The sequence below is a fragment of the Salvelinus fontinalis genome, chromosome 11, assembly GCF_029448725.1.
Source record: "Salvelinus fontinalis isolate EN_2023a chromosome 11, ASM2944872v1, whole genome shotgun sequence".
NCBI classification, from domain to species: Eukaryota; Metazoa; Chordata; class Actinopteri; order Salmoniformes; family Salmonidae; genus Salvelinus; species Salvelinus fontinalis.
In genome coordinates, this window is record NC_074675.1 from 44100117 (window position 1) to 44123629 (window position 23513).

General features: G+C 42.2%; 1 protein-coding gene across 1 annotated transcript; it reads left to right on the forward strand.

Moving 5' to 3' along the window:
* Positions 1-11331: 11331 nt before the first annotated feature.
* Positions 11332-13033, forward strand: LOC129865769 (histone H2A.Z-like). Its single transcript, XM_055938780.1, has 5 exons — positions 11332-11438; positions 11711-11788; positions 12170-12283; positions 12448-12577; positions 12690-13033. Exons 1-5 carry the CDS (start codon positions 11436-11438, stop codon positions 12749-12751), a joined length of 387 nt encoding a protein of 128 aa, XP_055794755.1. The 5' UTR covers positions 11332-11435; the 3' UTR covers positions 12752-13033.
* Positions 13034-23513: the final 10480 nt, after the last annotated feature.

Here is a 23513-nt window from a genome sequence, read left to right on the forward strand (position 1 = left end):
TCCATCATTCTTATATGGAAGAAGTTTGGAACCCCCAACTCTTCTTAGAGCTGGCTGCCCGGCCAAACTGAGCAATCGGGGGAGAAGGGCCTTGGTCAGGGAGGTGACCAAGAACCTGATGGTCACTCAGATAGAGCGCTATAGTTCCTCGGTGGAGATGGGATTGTCTTCCAGAAGGACAACCATCTCTGCAGCACTCCACCAGTCAGGCCTTTATGGTAGAGTGGCCAGACAGAAGCCACTTCTCAGTAAAAGGCACATGACAGCCCGCTTCGTGTTTGCCAAAAGACACATAAAGACTCTCAGACCATGGGAAACAAGATTCTCTGGTCTGATGATACCAGGATTGAAATGCCAAGTGTCACGTCTGGAGGAAACCTGGCACCATCCCTACAGTGAAGCATGGTGGTGGCAGCATCATGCTGTGGGGACGTTTTTCAGCTGCAGGGACTGGAAGACTGGTCAGGAACGAGGCAAAGATTAACAGAGCAACGTGCAGAGAGATCCTTGAAGAAGTCCTGAGAGCTCTGGAGCAGGTTCTCGGACTGGGGTAAGGGTTCACCTTCCAACAGGACAACAACCCTAAGCACACAGTCAAGACAATGCAGGAGTGGCTTCGGGACAAGTCTCTGAATGTCCTTTAGTGGCCCAGCCAGAGCCCAGACTTTAACCCAATCGAACATCTCTGGAGAGACCTGAAAATAGCTGTGCAGCAACGCTCCCCATCCAACCTGACAGAGCTTGAGAGGATCTGCAGAGAAGAAACGGAGAAACTCCCCAAATACAGATGTGCCAAGCTTGTAGCATCATACCCAAGAAGACTCGATGCTGTATTCGCTACCAAAAGGTGCTTCAACAAAGTACTGAGTAAAGGGTCCGACAACTTACGTCAATGTTATATTTCTGTTTTTTTATTTGAATAAAATAGCAAAAAATGCTAAAAAAAACTGTTTTTACTATGTCTTTATGGGGTATTGTGTGTAGATTGATGAGGGGGAAAAACAATTGAATACATTTTAGAATACGGCTGTAACGTAACAATGTGGAAAAAGTCAAGGGGTCTGAATACTTTTGAAAGCACTGTCTATTTGCCTCTAAAAATGTAGAAACATTTGTAAAATATGGAAAATGATTCATTTGAATATCTCTAATAAAAACAACCATTCTATCAGCACTCTGACGGAGTTGACATTTGACAAAAATTTTAGAGTTGATGTTTTACAGAGTTGACATTGCATAATTTTCTTCATTATTCAAGTGGTATTCTTAGTAGCAATTTAGTTTTTCCTCAGTTGCTTTATCACACTAAAATCTAATTAAAATTAACACATTTGAACCATAACTTAATTCTACCTTAATCTATAAGGGAGATGGAGTTGACAGGTTATGGTTGTGACCATGGTGATTTCAAAATTGTTTGTTTAAATCTATCAAAAGTAGTGGACTTTCAGGACCATGCGTTGTATTGAAGTAGGAGAAGGCCATTGCAAGACACTACATGAGATCCTTTATCAGTTAATATTAATTATTTCAAGTTTTTTGAATTTAAAACACTTTTTGGGGGAGCTTGAAATTGTGATCCTTTGTTCTGGACAAGGGCATTTCCTGGCACAGAGCCGACATGGAAATGAATTTAAAAAAAATATCCATTAGAAGATTTTTTAAATATTTTCCCTTATAAAATTGCCCTAAATGTCAATTTTAAGCCCAAATAATTTTAAGCCCCGACTTTCAAGAATCCCTTAGTTACATTTCAAAAGCAGATATGTCTTACTGCACAAAGAGGAAATCTGGAAAATCAAACAAAAAAAGAGGTCACCCGCCACTTTTTTGGTAAATAGCTGAGGGATGTGGCTCGAGAGATGTAACCAGAAACAATATGACTAACCCTCTGTGCAGCAGCTTTTAACCACTCTATCAGACACTTTCCCCAGGGCTGAGAGACTCGGAAGGTCACCGTCATGCTAATAGCTGTGAACAAAGGGGGATATCTCTGTCTGGGTTCCACGTTAAAAGCCTTGGGTGCTCATTGGCACGATAAAGAACCCGCCTCTGTCGTCCATTACTGGTGGCATTCCCCTTTGCTCTGAGTGATCATCAGGCTCTCTCTGTCTCTCACCCTGTGAGGCATAGCTCGATGTGGACTAGTGGGTTGGGTTAAATGTGGAAGACACATTTCAGTTGAAGGCATTCAGTTGTACAACTGACTAGGTATCCCCTATTCCCCTTTTACAGTTGCAAATACCTCCTCCAATCACAACCAGGCCCAATCACTGTTCAGTCCTTCACTCAATCTTGTACAGCTGCTGTTGGGAAATTATTATTTTTTTAATTTTATAAAGACAACCCAGCCACTGGGCACAGACATCAATTCAACGTGTATTCCACATTGGTTCAACGTAATTTCATTGAACTGATGTGGAAACAACGTTGATTCAACCAGAGTTGTGCCCAGCGAGCAGTATCATGATATGTATTCAGAAATGTGTATGGTTATCCCATTGTGAATTATTTTTGCAGTCTCATCCTATGTGTGTGTGTGTGTGTGTGTGTGTGTGTGTGTGTGTGTGTGTGTGTGTGTGTGTGTGTGTGTGTGTGTGTGTGTGTGTGTGTGTGTGTGTGTGTGTGTGTGTGTGTGTGTGTGTGTGTGTGTGTGTGTGTGTGTGTGTGTGTGTGTGTCTCTAAGCGTGTGTGTCTGTATGCGTTTGTGCCTTTGTAAGTGTGTCTGTGTGTTTGCGTGTACGTAAGCATGTGCGTGTCTGTGTATGTGTGTGAAGTGTAAGCGTGTGTGTGGCGCTGTAAGTGTTTGTGTGTGTAAGCATGTACATGCGCACAGCTGCAGCTGCCTGACCCTGGGGCTGAGCACTGTCTGCTGATCCAGTGAAATGCCTGCCAGAGCTGTGCTGGTCCTCACACAGGGGAGCAAGATCACTCTCACTCTTTCCTCTCAAAGGCCAAATGCACTACACAGGCAAAAAACACTCTGCCCAAACACACTTCTACACAGCCTCAAACACTGTACACAGCTCACAACACACCCTACTACTTGTTGCTGTCTGAAATTGTACAGAGATCTTACAGTTATTTTTCTAAACAACTGCTTCTTTAGATGTGACAGAAATGCACCAACTAGACTAGTTTTAAGTTTATTTGCCGTGTGTCAATTTAAAAAGATTGGAACTCTTACTCAATCTAATGAATGGCATGCACTTTCTAATCTACACTTTATAGCTACTGTCAGTTCTATAACAAGACCACACCACCTATACAACGCAACCTAAATCCTCAAACAACAACTCTTTGCCAAATACAGTCTAATTCCTCACAATGTCAGACATATAACATTTCAAGTACAGTAATGAGTGACATGTTTACAACGTAAACAAAGATGATGAATTATATTTCTAACCTCTCTGACGTAAGTGCCTCAGATATTCTTTTTTTCTCTTCATTCTGGGGAGATTTGGACATTTTTCTTCTCCATATAGTACATAGCACCAAGAAAAGGTTTAATCAACCAAGTATTAATAAACCAATATTATAGGCACTTTAATCCACTTTTGAGGCCTTGGCTACCCAACGCTGACTATACAGTATGCCTAATAATAATAATAATAACAAGATGTTTTATTGTCACATACACCGGATAGGTGCAGTGAAATGTGTTGTTTTACAGTGTCAGCTAATCTCGCCCTTCAAAATTTTACCGCCCCCAAGAGGCCCATTGACGTACTTGCCAACTAAATTGAAATAACATCTGGTGATGTTGATCGTTCTTCATTGGGGAGGGAGGGGGGCTTGGCTTGGACATTGACACCCAGTTATGTAGCTTGTATTGGCCAATGGCTGACATTTTACAGGACGTTCCCCTCGGAACGTACCGATCCGAATAAGTACGAGTGAACCTAATAAATCCATCCCTACAATAGGCCCCTGGCTTGGGACAATTCGTTTTTCTGGCGCCACCCAAGGGGGGCGTTGTCTCTCTGTTGACATTTTTTTGAATGCTGAAAGTAAGTCGCCGTCCAACCCAAAGTCACCTCGTGCTAGGATGGTCCCTGCCAATGCACTGTCCGCCAATGCTGCCAAGACTCAAGTACACCAAACTAAGTTGTGTCTAAAAAAAATGTTACACAACCATTCGCTTACGCACATCGGTACATAACATTAGCAATTTGTCCTTGTAAATGTTCATTTGAGAAATCTTTCTAAGTATTCTACGAAGTGTTTACTAAGTGATGATAACCTTCAACAGATTCTATATGTTTACTCACCTTAAAACACAATGACCTACCATATCCCTGGAAATATATAAGATTCAAGTGATAAATCAACAATATACTTCATGAGAAAAATGTGTTAACATTGACCATAGACTGCTCACATGGTTAGGAAACAGAATGTAATTTTGTAATTTCGGTGCGCTATCCCTTTAAGCTTGCTAGAGGCATGATACAACTAACACCAAGATGTTACTCTGTAAAGGGTGCCTGCATATACTTGACGGATAGAACATCACTTTCCCCATATTCTGAATACTAAAAACATGTTAACCCTGTTGTGCAGGCACACCTTCCCATTCTCCGTAGTGCTAGACTGCTATTTCTCACTCATTTTCTAAATCTGGCCTTTGTAACCTTCAGACAGTTTAACCTTTTCCAAAAGCACCAAAATAGATTTAGAGCTTGGCACGTGTGTACAAAGTCACGTCTCCCTGTTGGGAAGCCAGGAGTAACGCAGTGAATTGAGCCCGTTGTCAAGGGACTGGTGAGAGAATGAGAGAGCACTTCTACTTCTCTGCTCCCAGTAGGATACCACAGTTTCGTGGGGCCCCCGCAAGATCTGAAAAAGTAATATTTTGTAAATTGTGTAATGGTATTACTGGCAACCTAAAATGTTGTCATATAATAATAAATATTGTTTATATGGGTTTATTGCTATTTTTTGTAGAAATACCCTCTAAAATATATGTAAACCAACATTAAAATCCCCCCCAAAAATATATGTAAAGCTGAGAGTGCTATTTATATGATACAATATCAGTACTTGTTGCATTTACAATTTGTGTAAATGCATCATCTACTGACTGTGGATTAACTGCATTGTTTGAATGGAACGTTGGCATATTGGCAGTTAGTTTGAAAATCATTCCTCTAAAACTAGCTAGCTAGCTAACATACAGTGCAGATAAATTCTTCAAATTCATTATTTTACACAATATCTTATTACAGCACTGACAAACAATGATTGACCAACTCCCTGACCCAAATGACTGACCAAGTGTTGGTCCTATGTTTCATGAGATTAAATAAAATATCCCAGAAACGTTCCATACGCACAAAAAATATTATTTCTCTCAAATGGTATGCACAAATTTGTTTACATCCCTGTTAGTGAGCATTTCTCCTTTGCCAAGATAATCCATCCACCTGACAGGTGCAGCATATCAAGAAGCTGATTAAACAGCATGATCATTACACAGGCGCACCTTGTGCTGGGGACAATAAAAGGCCACTTTAAAATGTGCAGTTTTGTCACAACACAATGCCACATATGTCTCAGGTTTTGAGGGAGTGTGCAATTGCCATGCTGACTGCAGGAATGCCCACCAGAGCTGTTGCCAGAGAATGTAATGTTAACTTCTCTACAATAAGCCACCTCCAACATCGTTTTCGATAATTTGGCAGTACGACCAACCGGCCTCACAACCTCAGACCACGTGTATGGTGTCGTGTGGGCGAGCGGTTTTCTGATTTCAACGTTGTGAACAGAGTGCCCCATGGTGGCTTTGGGGTTATGGTATGGACAGGCATAATCTACAGACAACGAACATAATTGCATTTTATCGATGGCAATTTGAATGCACAGACATACCGTGTCAAGATCCTGAGGCACATTGTCGTGCCATTCATACGCCGCCATGTTTCAGCATGATAATGCACAGCCCCATGTCGCAAGGATCTGTACACAATTCCTGGAAGCTGAAAATGTCCTAGTTCTTCCATGGCTTGCATACTCACCAGACATGTCACCCAGAGCATGTTTGGGATGCCCTGGATCGACGTGTACGACAGCGTGTTCCAGTGCCCGCCAATATCCAGCAACTTCGCACAGCCATTGAAGAGAAGTGGGACAACATTTCACAAGCCACAATCAACAGCCTGATCAACCCTATACGAAGTAGATGTGTCGTGCTGCAGGAAAATGGTGGTCACACCAGATGCTGACTGGTTTTCTGATCAATGCCCCTACCCTTTTTCTGTGTCTGTGACCAACAGATGCATATCTGTACTCCTTGTCGTGCAATTCATAGATTAGGGCCTAAAGAATTTATTTCAATTTACTTATTTCCTTAAATTAACTATAACTCAGTATATGGGGCATACAACAATCTCAAGTTTGTAGATTTTGTTGCGAAGAGACAGAATCAATAGATCACTTATTCTGGTATTGCCCCTGTGTAACTTGTTTCTGGTCACAGGTTCAGGAGTGGTTAAAAAAATCACAACATGCACTTAAAATTAACCTTACAAATAGCAATGTTGGGCGATTTGCAAAGCCATAGCCCGTCAATAAATAATATAATAATACTCGTCAGAAAGGTTTTCATAATTAGCTCACAATCTGGGGATAATATACGATTAGAAAGACTCCAAAATGTTGTAAAACAGCACAATTGAAAAATATATGGCACATGGAAACCAAACAAAGGCGGTCTATGGTGATAGGTGGGATGGACTTAGAGTGGCTGAGGGTTGGGATTAAAGAGTTTGTTTGGTAATGTATTGTTGTTTTATTTAAAAGTACCATGTATGTAAAATGTATATGTTAAATGTGTATGTAAAATGTATGTATATGTAACAAAAAAAGCTGTAAAAATATATATATATAAATTTAAAAAGTCTGAGATTTTATATATATAACTAAAATCTTTGAAATTGTTGCATGTTGGGTTCTATTTCATAATTTTATTGGGGCGACCTGTGTTTGCTCCTGGAGAATCTATATTGATTTGCTCTTTCGATTGGAGCAGGGCTGCTCTTAGCCTTTTTTGCGGCCCTAAGGGAGACTTTTTAAGTAAATAAAAAAAATGAAAGCTAATTTCCAGCAATTTTACTGATTTTGCCATGATTTATGCCATGTTGATGCACCTTGTGTATTCTACTATTGTAACTCTCAACAGTAAGTTGAGACCCTGACTGAGTTCCTAAAAAAACCTGACTGTTTATGTTGGAGATTTAAAAAAATATACACTGCTCAAAAAAATAAAGGGAACACTTAAACAACACAATGTAACTCCAAGTCAATCACACTTCTGTGAAATCAAACTGTCCACTTAGGAAGCAACACTGATTGACAATAAATTTCACATGCTGTTGTGCAAATGGAATAGACAAAAGGTGGAAATTATAGGCAATTAGCAAGACACCCCCAAAAAAGGAGTGATTCTGCAGGTGGTGACCACAGACCACTTCTCAGTTCCTATGCTTCCTGGCTGATGTTTTGGTCACTTTTGAATGCTGGCGGTGCTCTCACTCTAGTGGTAGCATGAGACGGAGTCTACAACCCACACAAGTGGCTCAGGTAGTGCAGTTCATCCAGGATGGCACATCAATGCGAGCTGTGGCAAAAAGGTTTGCTGTGTCTGTCAGCATAGTGTCCAGAGCATGGAGGCGCGACCAGGAGACAGGCCAGTACATCAGGAGACGTGGAGGAGGCCGTAGGAGGGCAACAACCCAGCAGCAGGACCGCTACCTCCGCCTTTGTGCAAGGAGGTGCACTGCCAGCGCCCTGCAAAATGACCTCCAGCAGGCCACAAATGTGCATGTGTCTGCTCAAACGGTCAGAAACAGACTCCATGAGGGTGGTATGAGGGCCCGACGTCCACAGGTGGGGGTTGTGCTTACAGCCCAACACCGTGCAGGACGTTTAGCATTTGCCAGAAAACACCAAGATTGGCAAATTCGCCACTGGCGCCCTGTGCTCTTCACAGATGAAAGCAGGTTCACACTGAGCACGTGACAGACGTGACAGAGTCTGGAGACGCCTGCTGCTGGGTTGTTGCCCTCCTACGGCCTCCTCCACGTCTCCTGATGTACTGGCCTGTCTCTTGGTAGCGCCTCCATGCTCTGGACACTACGCTGACAGACACAGCAAACCTTTTTGCCACAGCTCGCATTGATGTGCCATCCTGGATGAACTGCACTACCTGAGCCACTTGTGTGGGTTGTAGACTCCGTCTCATGCTACCACTAGAGTGAGAGCACCGCCAGCATTCAAAAGTGACCAAAACATCAGCCAGGAAGCATAGGAACTGAGAAGTGGTCTGTGGTCACCACCTGCAGAATCACTCCTTTTTTGGGGGTGTCTTGCTAATTGCCTATAATTTCCACCTTTTGTCTATTCCATTTGCACAACAGCATGTGAAATTTATTGTCAATCAGTGTTGCTTCCTAAGTGGACAGTTTGATTTCACAGAAGTGTGATTGACTTGGAGTTACATTGTGTTGTTTAAGTGTTCCCTTTATTTTTTTGAGCAGTGTATATATATATTTAACTAGGCAAATCAGTTAAAAACAAATTCTTATTTGGCCTAGGAACAGTGGGTTACCTGCCTTGTTCAGGGGTAGAAAGACATATTTTTCCTTGTCAGCTCAGTGATGTGATCTAGCAACCTTTGGGTTACTGGCCCAACACTCTAACCACTAGGCTACCTGCCACTCTGTAGTTGTATGAGTTCCTCTGAACTGGGTCATGCTCACTGCAACTGCGCAGGCCCTCAGTTTTATCCAATTGTGTGCTTCACATTTAGAAAGATATTGTTTATTTTATGAATAATCAATTCAAATACATCACATTTGGCCATGAGTGCAAAAAAATGTGCATGTCATGCACTGCATGACGTCTCTGCCTCTGAACCTATTACTTTCCTGAAATGCCTAACGTCGGTGTGTTGTGCTTCGAGGCCACAAGGTCAATTTCACAGCACTCTCTAAATCCAAGCAGGATGTCACACCATCGAAGCTCTTTTGATAAATGCAACTACTATTTTGAGTCATACAGTATGGTCTCTTTTGGCAAAAAAAAATGAGGCCCTGAATCTAGGCCGTCCTGAACCCATACCGCAATTGGTGCCATTTAAAAATGGTTAAATAATTTCCCAACTCCTGGATAATGTTTAACCATTGTAAATAAGTAACAAGCTGAAAACCACGGCACAATGGGTAAATGGGTCAGGATGTTTTGAGAAGTCAAAAGTTGGGATGGGAGGAAACTGTCCATGGGTCAACAATATCCCAGTTACTACATAACTGGGCCGTACATGGGTCAACAATATCCCAGTTCCTACACAACTGGTTCATACATGGGTCAACAATATCCCAGTTACTACACACCTGGACCATACATGACAGAGTGGAACAAAGCCAGAGCTGAAGAGAAATAAAAACATCTCAAATACGGAATTGGGTTTGCAACAAACTATTTCAACTACAGTATTAGTGCTGTACTGGAACAGAAACTATTGTTAGCGTTCTCCTCCCAAAGGCAAAGAGTAAAGGTCATTCTCATCAATGGAAACACTATTAACCTACTGCCATCTTGTGGGGGAATGGAAATATTACAGTTATGCATAAAATCTATTTTTATTGCATGACGGAAATTACATCCCTGAAATAGAAGGTAATTGTATAAATGGAAGGTTATTTGTGTTCTGTCATCAACAATGTTGATGTGCCACTTTCTTTCTTAAAAAAAAAAAAACATTTATAGACGTTGCTTGTCTAGCAGGGTGACCAGTACACTGTGCTTCTTCACCAAATGGTTTCCACCCATGTCTGATGTTAATGCATTTTGACCAATGTGGGCAGGAAGTGGGAAGGAAGTGGCTCCACTTTCCTTCCTCCCATAGGGAACTCAGTGTGCCAGGACGGTTTGCTGCACAGCCCCAATGGAGCCAGTTCAGAGAGCTTTATCCAACAGAAATAAACAGGCAGATGGTTGAGCGGATGGGTTTGGCCATGGCTACACAATACCTTCCTTATCCAATGATGGCAGCTGTTGGCATCAGAACCAGTATGGGGTCACTGTGGAAAATGGGTAGCCATTTAAAACATATTCAAAGGTGTGCAGGCATTTCAGTGACCTTTATTGAGAATCAACTGTCCCCTTCCCTCTTATTTGAAGGGCAGGGTATGTGTCTAGGACATTGGTGCTTTACTGCATTACAAAGGAAGGAATGCTTGAATTGTTGATTGTTGGAGAGTGCATGAGAAACTTTAGGTATCTATAGTATACCATAGCTTCAATCAGCTTAACCCACACTGAAGAAAAATATAAACGCAACATGTACAGTGTTGTACATGTTTCGTGAGCTGAAATAAAAGATCCCAGATAATGTTCCTTATGCACACAAATCTTATTTCTCTGAAATGCTGTGGACAGATTCTTTACATCCCTGTTAGTGAGCATTTCTCCTTTGCCAAGATAATCCATCCACCTGACAGGTGTGGGATATCAAAAGCTGTGGAGTATTTATGACTGTAACAAAGCCCTTTTGTGGGGAAAAACTCATTCTGATAGGCTGGACCTGGCTCCCCAGTGGGTGGGCATGGTTCCCACGTGGGTGGGCCTATGCCCTCACAGGCCCACGCCCTCCCAGGCCCACCCACATTAAATCCTTAGATTAGGGCCTAATGAATTTCAAAATCGTTAAAATTGTTACATGTTGCTTTTATATTTTTGTTCAGCATATTTTAAGCTTAGCTCCTAACACTATTTTAACTCCAAACCCTATATTTAACTTGACAATGGTATAGTTGTTCATAGAAAGGGAAAGCACTTTAATAAACATTCCCTTTATTTGAGATATGCATTGTTCGGAGAGTTTGTATCTAAATGAGATGGATATCCAGCACTCTGTAGACTTTTTCGTTATCCTCTCAGTAAGCCTATTTCAATTTGTGAATTGTAATCAATCATGTTTTTTTCTGGAGGGCTCAATTGATTTATCAACTGATGTTTCATGAAGACATTTCTTACACTGCAGATATTTGATTGATTATTAAGATATATTTTGTGCTATATAATTTCAATAAAACTGATAGGTCCACACATAGCATAAACAGATGTTATGTTAATCTCTGCTATAAAGTCTCCTAAATAAATTGAGAATAAAAGAAACTACTTTATCCAACATGCAATGAGAAATTACGTGTCAATTTCCCGCACAGTGAGCACTTTTACATTGTGATTGGCTAAGAGCCATGCCCAAAAAATGTATTCGAGAGTTGATTGGCTGGCTTCTTCCATGCAAAGTCCCGGATCAAGGTCCTCTCAATAAATACAAGGCAATCCAAGGCGGGACTACTTGTTCAAAGTAGACAAATAGTCGTGGAAGATCTGTGCAACTGCAAAGAGCAGGGACATCTTACACAATGGTATATTTATTTATTATTCGTTGCTAAATCTATCACTTTATTGAACGAGTGCAACGTGAGGATTAGCCTGTATTCGAGAAACATGTGTCTTCGCTAAAGTTATTCTGTAGCTCATGTAAGCTAGTTACGTTGGGTAACTAGCCTTAGCAATGCGTATCGCCTGGCTATTAACCATAGCACGCGCTGCCGAAAACTGGCTAATTAAAAATAAATGTATATTGCATCAATTGCTCAATACATATCTATACTTTAACAATGGCTCTATATTACAGGCTGGTGGCAAGGCTGGAAAAGACTCCGGGAAAACTAAGACGAAGTCCATTTCGCGCTCACAGAGAGCCGGTTTGCAGGTGAGTACAGCAGTCATTCATTACATGCTAACAATGCTAATGCCAGCGCCAACAATTATGGTAAACGTGTGGGAAGGTAGCGCAGTTGTTAATTTTCAACTTATGTAGCGAATGTATAAATGTTGGTAACCCGATACTAGCTAGTTGAGTTACTTGGTAGTGGGTGTGGATTTGCAAAATAATATTTTGTTGAATTGGCTCGTGACTTACTGATGGCTGGCTAGGTAGCTACTTGATTGAACACATGGCAGTGTTATTCGGGATCCTTGGGATGACCATAATCCTTACCTAACGATTTTACATTTCGAACTTCAGTGGGGTAGGGACGTAGAACGGACGGGTGAAGGCATGCCTTTAAACGTTTCCCGCCCTGCTTTCCAGTTCCCAGTGGGCCGTATTCACAGACATCTGAAATCCAGAACAACAAGCCATGGCAGAGTTGGGGCGACTGCAGCTGTGTACAGCGCGGCTATTCTTGAGTACCTGACTGCTGAGGTAACGTTGGTCGACATCGCGACTGATTGTTGCATGTTTACAACACACTTTGTGGCGGTTCATGACACTAAAACATACAGTACTGTGCATACAATCGAAGTTAATTGATGTGCTCGTGCGAGAGTCAGTAACCAAATATTTACCCACGCGCTGGTCAACTTCAGGTTCTGGAGCTGGCCGGAAACGCATCAAAGGATCTGAAGGTCAAGCGTATCACCCCACGTCACTTGCAACTGGCCATTAGAGGCGATGAAGAGTTGGATTCTCTCATTAAAGCTACGATTGCTGGTGGTGGTAAGTGCAGAAGTTATTTTGTAGTCTTTGCCACTGGGATTGCCTTAGTACCAATTTGCCTTTTTTTTTTATTTTTTGCTTCCACTAATTACTTGTTTTTTAAATGTTTCAGGTGTCATCCCTCATATCCATAAGTCTCTGATTGGAAAGAAGGGACAGCAGAAGACCGTATAACCCTGTAAACAGTGGCATTGGGTCATGTCATCTCAGGACATTCTGCTTAAATGGTTCAAAAGTATTTTCTTGGTAGTGTTTTAGAACTTTTTTAAATGTATGAACTTGCATCTACTCATCTGTGGTATTTTTTAAAAAGTAGCTTCAGAGAAGCTGTTTTATTTTGGGCTTGAATGTTTTTGGTACAACTGTGGTTTGGTTTTTATTGTGTAAATTTTTGCATACCTGTGGCGTTTCCATGTTTTAAAGTTGTATTTGAATAAAGCTCAAAGGTATTGTGCACCTGTGGTTCCTTACTTGCATTCATCTTTTAGTGGGTGTTGTGCCCTATAAATCCATTATGCTGCATTCTGGATAATTTTTTTACAAGGAGTGCACATTAATCAACGTTTCAGTAAAAGTATTTGTTTTAGCCAGGCTAATTTTCAATTGCAGTCCCTGGGCAGGTTATTAAACAATTACAATAGACAATCGATGAGCAGTGAGCACACTCAGCACAACATAGGACATGTAGAACCCCCCTCCCAAAAAAACTATGCAGACTGCAACAAAACAAAATCCATAAAAGCAAGTGTTTGCATATCTCACAAGCTGCAGACAACATGGAAAGTGGCAATACAGAACTAGGGATTATGTTCTGTGGTGCAGTTGTGTTGTCTGGCAGTGTATTGCAGAAATGGGAAGCTCAGAGAAAGCAGATTGACTAAAGTTGCTCTTAAGGGAACTAGAGTCCCCTCATGGCAGACCTTGTGGATCTGCTGCCATAGGTTTGTGTTTTCTGTTGAAAAAAAGTACTGGGTGGAGGGGGAGTCAGGCCATTTAGGAACTTGAATACAAGACGTGTCTGTATTGCACAATATTTTTTCCATGCTTTCTGGAAATGTAACAGTAATGGCTATTGAGCTTCCTATCAAGCATTTTGAGAGCCTGTTCGTAGACAGACCGAATGGGTTTTAATGTTGTACAGCAAGTTTGGGCCCAATTAAGTGGGGGAGTATCATAGATTCTAAGTACAGTTTTGCTACCTCTAGTCAAACAATTTTGCATAAATCTGGAATTAGCTAGGTTGAATTTGGTTGAGTTACCTTTTTCACCTGCTTTTTAAGAGGTTGGCATGAAGTATGATGCCATGGTACTTAATCAGATACCACCTGGAGCTTCTCCCCTGACATCTGGCTCAGTAGCATCAGTTTCCCTCTTTGTGAAGGAGTTTTTTTCACATTGAGATACAAACATGAGTCACTGAGCCACTTTGTATCCAGGACCATTACAGTAGTGAGATCGTGGGCAGCTTGTTTGCTCTTTCATGCACATATCACTATCATCTGCATACATTTGAACTTCAGACCCAGTACTGACAGAAGGCAGATCATTAATGTACAGGAGGGGCCCCATTATTAACCCTTGGGGCACGCTCACATCATAGCTAAGAGCTGGCAACAGCTCTTTGCTCACTCTGACACAGTTCTACCTTCAAGGTATGATTTCATCCATCTCAAGGTATCGGGGGAAAAAGTTGAACTGGGACAATTTTGTGATGAAAACCTCATGGTTAACAGTATCGAAGCCTTCCTTAGGTCCAGAAACACAGCCCCAACAACGCCCCTTTGTCCATCTTGGACCTCACATTTTCCAGAAGAAAGCAGTTGAACGTTTCTGTGGAGTGTTTTGCTCTGAAGGCAAACTGAATGGAGAGTAATGTGAAGAGGCTGTTGTTGAGGTGGGCAATCAGTTGCTCTACTATACACTTTTCAACAACCTTCGACACCACAGGTAGTATACTAATGGGCCTGTAGTTACTCACGTCAGCAGGGTCACCCGATTTAAAGATGGCTGTTATTCTGGACGACTTCCAGACCCTTGGAAACACCCCCTGACCAACAGATTTGTTGGTGACCTTAGTAATGGGGCCAATGAGTGACTCATTGTAGATTTTAAGAAAGGTAGAGTCCAGCCCAAACACATCTTTGGCTTTAGAGTTCTTTAGTGAGCTAATCACCTTGCTCACCTCTGACTCGAAAACCTCCCTTATGATGAAGACAGGTTGAGTGTCATTCACTAGCACTGAGTCCAATAAACCAGTGGAGGGGTTCTGTGTCAGTACCCTGACTGAGTCAACAAAGTAGGAATTGAAGGCTATTGCTATTTCGACTGCATCCTGTGTTAGATTGTCATTCACCATGATTTCTAATCTTTTTGAAGTGTTACAGTCTTTCCCTGTTAACTTTTTTAGATTCTCCCAGATCAATTTAGAATTTCCCTTTGCTTCAACAATTATGTTAATAAAAAAACTTGCTATCAGCTTGTCACTAAACATTTTAATTGATAACTGCCACAAACTCTTCTCGTTCTATTGTGAGTTGTCATGTGACTGATGCATAACTGCCTGGAACAAGACAGTGATGCGCTATAACATTGAAATATATTAGCCACTTTTATCCAAAATGATGTACAATTAGTGCAGGGGGGGGGGGACATTCTGTCAATTTAGCCGACCCCTTTTTGCTTAAGACATCCCCATAGTTAGAAGTGTTACCTCTTTCATATGGGTGCACAGTGATAAAATGCTTCAGCCAGTATGGGGTGCCTGTCAGTCTGACACCAAACTTGAGGTCTTCAGCATTCCATTACTGTGTACCAGGTGAGTCGTGTCAGCCAGGCTATTGTCACTGCATCAGAAATGAAATCCTAAAACTCTCATATGCAGGGAAGGCTTTATCTCAGTGAGCCTGTATCGCACAGGAGAAATTGCTGCAGTGAGCGTGACGAATGCTACAGCCAGAGAGAACCTGAGGAAAGCAAGCTTTCATATCTATAAAATGTTTGTGGGAATTTTCTGCTCTCTTGCATTTCCTCAACACATTTCCAGCTCAGACTGACAGCACAGTTTGTTTTGAGTGGTACATTGACACAATGTATCAAACTACATCAGATTTTTTTATAAAATGGATGTCAGTAGATGTACTGTGTCTCTTTTCTATCTTGTAGATAACTATGATGGACACGTTCAGGTATATAAATTATTCTAAATGATCTATTTTATAATGGCCACTAGGCGTCACTATTGCAGCATGGTGTATGTTGGTCTTTTGATACTAGCAACATAGACCATCTCTGGCAAAAAGGAAGGTTATAGCAGCCAGTTACCACAGGTTAGATCTTTGCATCTATTAAATATATGCTTGTTTGAAGAAAGGGATCACTTCTTGACTTGTTGCTGAAGATCAATAGCATCTACCAACATCTAGATCTTATTTAACCGTGTGTCTTTTTAGCCACAGCCACCCAAGTTGTGGAAAAAGTCTGAATTCCTTTTGAGGAGTAACACTTCATGAATGACAATAGAGATCTACAGCTGTTGTGACTGGGCCGGGAGTGAACTAACTATACAGGTGTGCGGTACGACAAAGGCAGGCCTTGGCTTGAGTGTCGACATTATTCCTCACAAAGTAACTCGCCTGAGATATTTAGGGAGATATCTTGACGGGGTAATATGGTGATGAATAATTGTTATAAATTGGTTATAAACATGCACAATATCAATGTTCCCCCCCCCACAATTTCAAGTTCCAATTTAGCGTTTTCATAATGATGATACATTTTGTAGATTTAAATGTGGTTGCACATTGCCATACATTATGTCAAGAACTATATAAACTAAACCACACACAGGGTGTAAAAAACATTAAGAATACCTGCTCTTGCAACTCAATATTAGGAAGGTGTTCTTAATGTTTTGTACACTCAGTGTATATTGACTACCTCTTTCACAAACCAGGGGTGTATTCACTAGGAACCAAACGGGGAGGGACCTACCTGAATTTATCCAAATGTGTTTTCCGATGCAAAACGTTTTGCTACGATGCACACTAATGAATACACCCCAGATAACTTGCTAGTGGTTACAGTGATATCCATTGACATTCTATTGTTCTTGATTCATGAGAGAACTCGGTCATTAGAATGAACATTGATAATTGACCGTGCTTGATAATGTAAGAGATGCATGAAGATATGCCAGGTGTGTATTCACTAGGAAACAAACGGAAGCGAATGGGACAAAACAGGAGGGCCCTAACTGAATTTGTCTAATAGAAACGCTTTTTCGTTGCAAAATGTTTTCCTTTTAGAGGAAACGGTTTTCGTTGCAAAAATGTTGCTATGGTGAAAAACGTTTTGCTACACTGTGCGGCTAATGAATACACCAATGCATTTTCTCCCACATTGTCTGTAAGCTATCACAGTGGGCATTTGAAGCCACATAACATGCTGAGTGCCATATTGCCGAGATATGCTTCAGTAGATCTCCATGCAGTAATTAACAGCTGGGCTATAGTTTCCCCATTCATTAGAAGAATAAAACAGCTCCTTATCCTTTGTGTCCTGAAAATCTAATTTGACACAACTTTGTCAACAGAAAGCAAATTAAAGGCATGCAGTGGGATTGTGTGCTCATTACCAGATTGACTCACAATAATCAGTGCATTCTTGGTAATGTAGCATTCAAATACATTTTATTGACAAACATGACTTGGGCCTAGATTCAATCAGATCAGCGTTAACCGACGATAGCTGACTCCCGCATAGCGGATGGAACTGTGTTGGAGTGTCAAATCGGTGAGCAGTTTGCTCTTGCGTCCATTGTCATGAAGCAACACCTGCCCCACTTGCATTAGAAGTTCAGAGCGAGAAAGTGTAGGCTATATAGAAATAATTACACTCAAATTGAAAAATCATTAAAGTAAATACTGAGGGTTTCTATCATCATAATGGAGGTGTAGATTCCATCTCATATTCCAGTGTTCCAACTTGTAAACAAGGCTGCATGGGATTTCTGTTAATGACTCTGCAAGTCAGTTAAGAACAAATTCTTATTTACAATGATGGCCTACACCGGCCAAACCCAGACGACACTGGGCCAATTGTGCACCGCCCTATGGGACTCCCAATCACGGCCGGTTGTGATACAGCCTGGATTCGAACCAGGGTGTCTGTAGTGACGCCTCTAGCACTGAGAAGCAGTGCCTCCGAATCTAAAAGTTCCAGAGTTACAACTGATTCATTACCATCAATGAGCACAGACAGGCGCCCTCATTTCTTTAAGGGCAAGCCAGCCAGCCTAGAAACTGCCGGGATCATCAGTAATATGGTCATCTCTTTTCTTCTGTCAGGGCAGGAAGACTGCAAGTTGTCAGCCTGTCTGTCAGCCTGTGGGCATTACAGCATGGCCTGATTCAGCCTGGTGAGGTAGGTGGATGAGGGGTTGATTCTCTTGTCCTGCCAGTGGAACCTGGTAGGAGAAATGGGGAGGACAGGCTAATTGGCTTCACATATTTGCTGTTGAATAAAATGGCCAGCTCATAAGGTTAGCTCACAAACTCATTGGATGATGGAAGACCAAGTCCCATACTACCCATACACTTAGTGTGAAGCATTTTACTGTGGCAAGTTAATGTTAGGTCATTCTAATATCCACTGTAAGAACATCAAGGTAATGTACTCCTTTAAATAGCTGTTCTTCAATTAATCCTATTTTGCAAAGGCAGTCGATTTATTGGCCTATTGATTTGTTTTGTATCCATGATGAAAAGCAGTTGGTTAATGAGCCTTTTCCCCCGATCAAGACCATTTCAGTCTACACAGTTCCCAAACTGAGAACCGGGCCAACAAAGCACCACAGCATTGAACCATTAAAGGGGCAATCTGTAGATGCTACATCCATTTCTGGACATATACATTGATATGTACCCATTGATGCTTGTAGAATATAACTTATAAATGCCACATAAGCTTAGTTCCACTGTCATACCCCATCAGAACCCCAAATATAAGCTTGTTTTACACAAATGTTTGTAAACAAAGTAAATCTAAACAAACACAGAATGTAGCCTGAAAACATGGCTCAAACTATAAATTGTGATATTATGGATGGTCAGTCCAATCCATAACTCAGTTTATGAGTGGTTACATTTCTCCAGCCCCATTCTTCATTTTTTTTACCGAAACAGGGGTCACGCTTAGTAATTGTTTCAACTAGCTGATTGCCGCTTTAAGTTTATTAAGATGAGAAAGAAAAGGGTCATTTGTTTTCAATTACATTGCAGGAAATAAGCAGTGCACACCTTGAGGCTGTACAGTTGGGGTGCGTCCCAAATGGCACTCTATTCCCTACATAGTGCACTACTTTTGACCAGGGCCCATAGGGCTCTGTTTTAAAAAAAGTGCACTATATAGGGAATAGGGTGCCATTGGGAAGCATTCATGGAGTTTCCCTACATCCTGCTGGAAACTATCCTCCACATCTGGGGCCTTCAGAGCGAGGCACAGGGAGTATTTAAGCTTTATGAAGTTTTAATGGAACGTGCATATCAGCGTGTCATCACGAGATTATGGGAATTTACTACTGTCCATGGATGAAAACGCAGCGGTGCAAGACAGGGATTTCCTCCTGACTATTGTTATGAACCTTTGAATGCAGTATTACAGAACTGAGATCATTACTAACAGGAGTAGGCCTAACTATATATTTAGATAAATATCTATCTTTGAATAACATTTAGATAAAAATCTAAATATACAGTATATAACTATATGGCTCTGGAGTAACTGAATAGGTTCACTTCTTTATGTTATTACAGTTTTGTTACTACTCATCCTGGTGTTAAAGCTCATTGTTAATCTTTTATTATATTTTATTACTCCCCACAAAACATTTGTCTTTATGATAGTAATGCAATATTATAAAATGGGTGGTAAGAGCCCTGAATACTGATTGGCTGAAGCCATGGTATATCAGACCGTATACGACAGGTATGACAAAACCATAATTTTTACTGCTCTAATTACGTTGGTAACCAGTTTATAATAGCAATAGAGCCCGGGGGGGTTTGTGGTGTATGGCCAGTATACCACGGCTAAGAGCTGTATCCAGGCACTCCACGTTGCTTCGTGCGTAAGAACAGTCCTTAGCTGTGATATATTGGCCATATACCACACCTCCTCGTGCCTTTTTGCTTAAGTATAATATCTTCCCAGCACAATATATCTTGAAGGAGGATATGCTTACTGATTGGTTAAAAGCAACGTGTGGTTTGACAAGACAGTAGGGAAGGGAACGATGGTCAACAGGCATAGTGACTGAATTCCAGATGTTTTCTCTTCCTCTTTCAAGTTCAACACTTTGGTCAGTTTGGTGGCAGGTGGCTGGCTGGCTGGCTGCATTTGAATGCTGAGCAGGTCAGGCTAGGTGCTGCTGGTTTCAGCTTTCCTCATACCATCAGCACACTACACATGGCCAAGTCACCAGAACAGACAGACAGCAGTATGAGAGAACAGGTCTGGAATCTGTCTTCAGTGGATGAGATTCCATTGAAAGCTGGGTTTCCAACAGGTTTCCCCCCTTCCTGTGGGTTTGTGGCGGGCATTGTATGTGTGCGTTTGTGAGGGAGTGTCTGCGGGCTCACACAGACTGGGGTGGGCTGTCGGGGTTGGGGGGGAGGAGCCCACTGCCACTGAAATCAAAAACCAGATCTAGGAGTATCTCATTACAAAAAAGCTGGTCTCATTTGAAGGGATGGTGCAAGGTTTGGGAGTGGAAAGAGGAGGGTGTGGGCAGGGGGGCTGGATAAATAATCAAATCCAGGGTGTCTGGGGACCCGGCCGTTTGGGAACCCTTTATGCAGCCCTCGTCTGGTCCCCGTCTGTATGGAGAGCTAGGGGGATCTCCCCCACCCCTGCAGCGCTCCCCTCTTCTCCCCATCCTCTTTGATGTCTGCTTGCTTTTGTTCTTTACATAACTTGATCTGATTTTTAAAAAGCTAATTTGTATGCCGCTTTCAGGGCAACAGAGCTGCCACCCAGAATTTTACAGGAGAGCTGACAGCAAGGTCAACGCGATTGGCCACACAGAGAAAAAAGAGCCGAGACACAACTAAGCTAAAGCATATGATAAATGCCTTTGAATTATTGTCACTGGGGGCAAATTTAATGACAATGGCAGATTAGTCTGGGAGGATGAAATTTCTTGGCAAATGGGAGGCGGGGATGCTTCGGTGGTCGCCATTCACCATCAATTTCCTCCCTGAAAATAGACGGTACACTGGAATTACATTTGACATGACTTATTCACACTTCAGGTTCAATTTAGGTGAACAGTAGGCCTATTGCAACTTGAAAATTGAGTCAATTTTAGCAGATGTTTATTCATTTGTCTACAGATGATGTCCAACTGTTAAATGTATAATGCAATCGATAAAATGGATTTCATGCCCAAACCACACAATGCATAATTCAGATAACCTATTGTAAGCCACTTTGTCACACTGAAAACACAAATTAGCCTTCTCATTGGACACCTACAGGTGGTCATCCTAAAACCAGTTAGTCATTTTTCTTGCCTGCTGAACAACACTGGAGCCAGTGTAAACCTGTGGATGCCAAAGGAACACTCTTCTTTGTGATGTCAGCATTTAGGGGGCCTTTGTCGCAAACAGTCTGGAGCATTTAGGGAGGGAGGGAGGGGGCTTAGAGGGTAGGGGAGACTTTTCATCAACCTTCAGCTTTCATTACTTCCTTTAGGTGCTTTTTGACTGCCTCCAAGAGGGGTGGCGGAAGGGAGGGAGAGATATCTCTCCATGTCTCTTCTGTGGGAGCTTATTTCAGAGGTCTCTCCCCCTCCTGCTCTTTTTTGTTGTTGTTGAGGAAATTGTATTTGGTAGCTCAAACAGGAAGTCCCGCTGCTGGCCATGACTGTGAACTGCTTCAACCAACCCCTCTCTGTGGCTGGACACTGTGCAACGGCTTAAAGTCATCCAGGATCCCCAAGGCAGACACTAATGGAAAACACTTCTCTTCATCCTCCTTCTCCTCTCGTCCCCACCGTCTCTCTCAGGATTATGATCTCGCCGTCGGATGGTGTCTTTGCAGAGGGCGAAGCGGGGGTGCGCCTGCTGCAGCGAATCACAACGAGTGTAGAGTTGAGAAGAACAATAGCTGGGGAAAAAAACTTGTGGACAATCTAAACACACTGTCATGAAGAAACGGCCTCCCGGGTGGCGCAGTGGTCAAGGGCACTGCATCGCAGTGCTAGCTGCGCCACCAGAGTCTCTGGGTTCGCGCCCAGGCTCTGTCGCAGCCGGCCGCAACCGGGAGGTCCGTGGGGCGACGCACAATTGGCATAGCGTCATCTGGGTTAGGGAGGGTTTGGCCGGTAGGGATATCCTTGTCTCAGTATGTAAAAATGTAATAAAATGTATGCACTCTACTGTAAGTCGCCCTGGATAAGAGCATCTGCTAAATGACTAAAATGTAATGTAAATGTAAATGTAAAGGAGGGGGGAAACGATTGAAGGATCCAGCCATGTCAAATCCATAATTATCGAGGGACAAAAAGCAGCTGGTTAAGTTCTGAAGCTCAGCCCTGTCGCCTCGTAGCCTGCACTATCATGTCTATGTACACGGATACATAAACCAGGCCATTGAAAATAAGCTTACGTGAACATCTTTGAAGTGATGCAATTGCCAGCACTCAGCATTGCTCAGAGAGACCACAATCAAACAAGATCCTCTTCTTAAATGGTGTGACAGAGTATAATGCTCTCAGAAATGACTGAAACCGTTGTCAGCAAAACAAGTGAAGTGTTTGCAAGCCCTTTCTTTCCAGTTCCACACAGAGTGATAGAGACAAAATTGCTTGTGTGAAATTGTCTTTAAAAAAGTGACTAAAGGAAACACATAGTCAGTAGATGTTCTGGTTATTTAAATCGTGTTAATGCGATTAGAAGTGTATCACATTCTCAAAATACCTTGGCACCACCATCATTCCCACTGTCCAGCTGCTCCAAATGTTGTGTTAAATTGGCTGGCGTAACACGTCCGTCAGTGGCCATGGCGTAACACGTCCGTCAGTGTCCATGGCGTAACACGTCCGTTAGTGGCCATGGCGTAACACGTCCGTTAGTGGCCATGGCGTAACACGTCCATCAGTGGCCATGGCGTAACACGTCCGTCAGTGTCCATGGCGTAACACGTCCGTTAGTGGCCATGGCGTAACACGTCCAGCACCCCTTACTTCCATTATAGTTCAGTGCTCTGGTCAAAAGCAGTGCACTACACAAAGAATAGGGTGTCATTTTGGACAAAACCCTGATTCCAGAGAGGACAACAGGAAGGAAGGTTGTTAGGGGGTGCATCTCAATAGTCTAAAGTGGTATCCCCTTTCACTTCTTTTCCTCTCATCCACACCGACTGAAATCAACATGGGTATATTGTGTGTTGCAGATAGAAATATAGGCTAATGAATAGCGCTGATGTGATTCCATATTCTACATGTCAGAATAATGTCTGAAACAATACATTTATCTCAACGTTCTGTGACGTTACATACTCCAGGACAGGGCCCAGTACAACTAATCTTGTCAGCGAGATCTGAAAGGCTTTTGATTTGGCGAGCAACCATTTTGATCCATGTTTGATAGAGACAAATGCCATCCCCCTTGATGAAAGGCCTGAGCATGATACCTCCTTCACCTTCACCAAAAATGGGGGAGTTTGGATGCCTTCCAAACGTTTAGGTCCAACCACCACATTAACAAACCTAAAAACCACATGCTACACAATTCCTGTCATCTTATTGAAGAAGGGATTGACATTCTGACCCGAGACCTGTTATCATTAAACTGTGTTTGTGAACTTTTCCCCTTTTACAATTGCTCTGTCGTCTCAGCGATAGACTAGCATCCGGTCAAGGGGGTGTACTTGTAGA

Bases quoted from the DNA above. Each gene is read 5' to 3' on its own strand.
- LOC129865769 (XM_055938780.1), top strand. The intron at 11,789-12,169 runs GTGAGTACAGCA...CCTGCTTTCCAG, and splicing joins CACAGAGAGCCGGTTTGCAG to TTCCCAGTGGGCCGTATTCA. The intron at 12,284-12,447 runs GTAACGTTGGTC...GGTCAACTTCAG, and splicing joins TTGAGTACCTGACTGCTGAG to GTTCTGGAGCTGGCCGGAAA.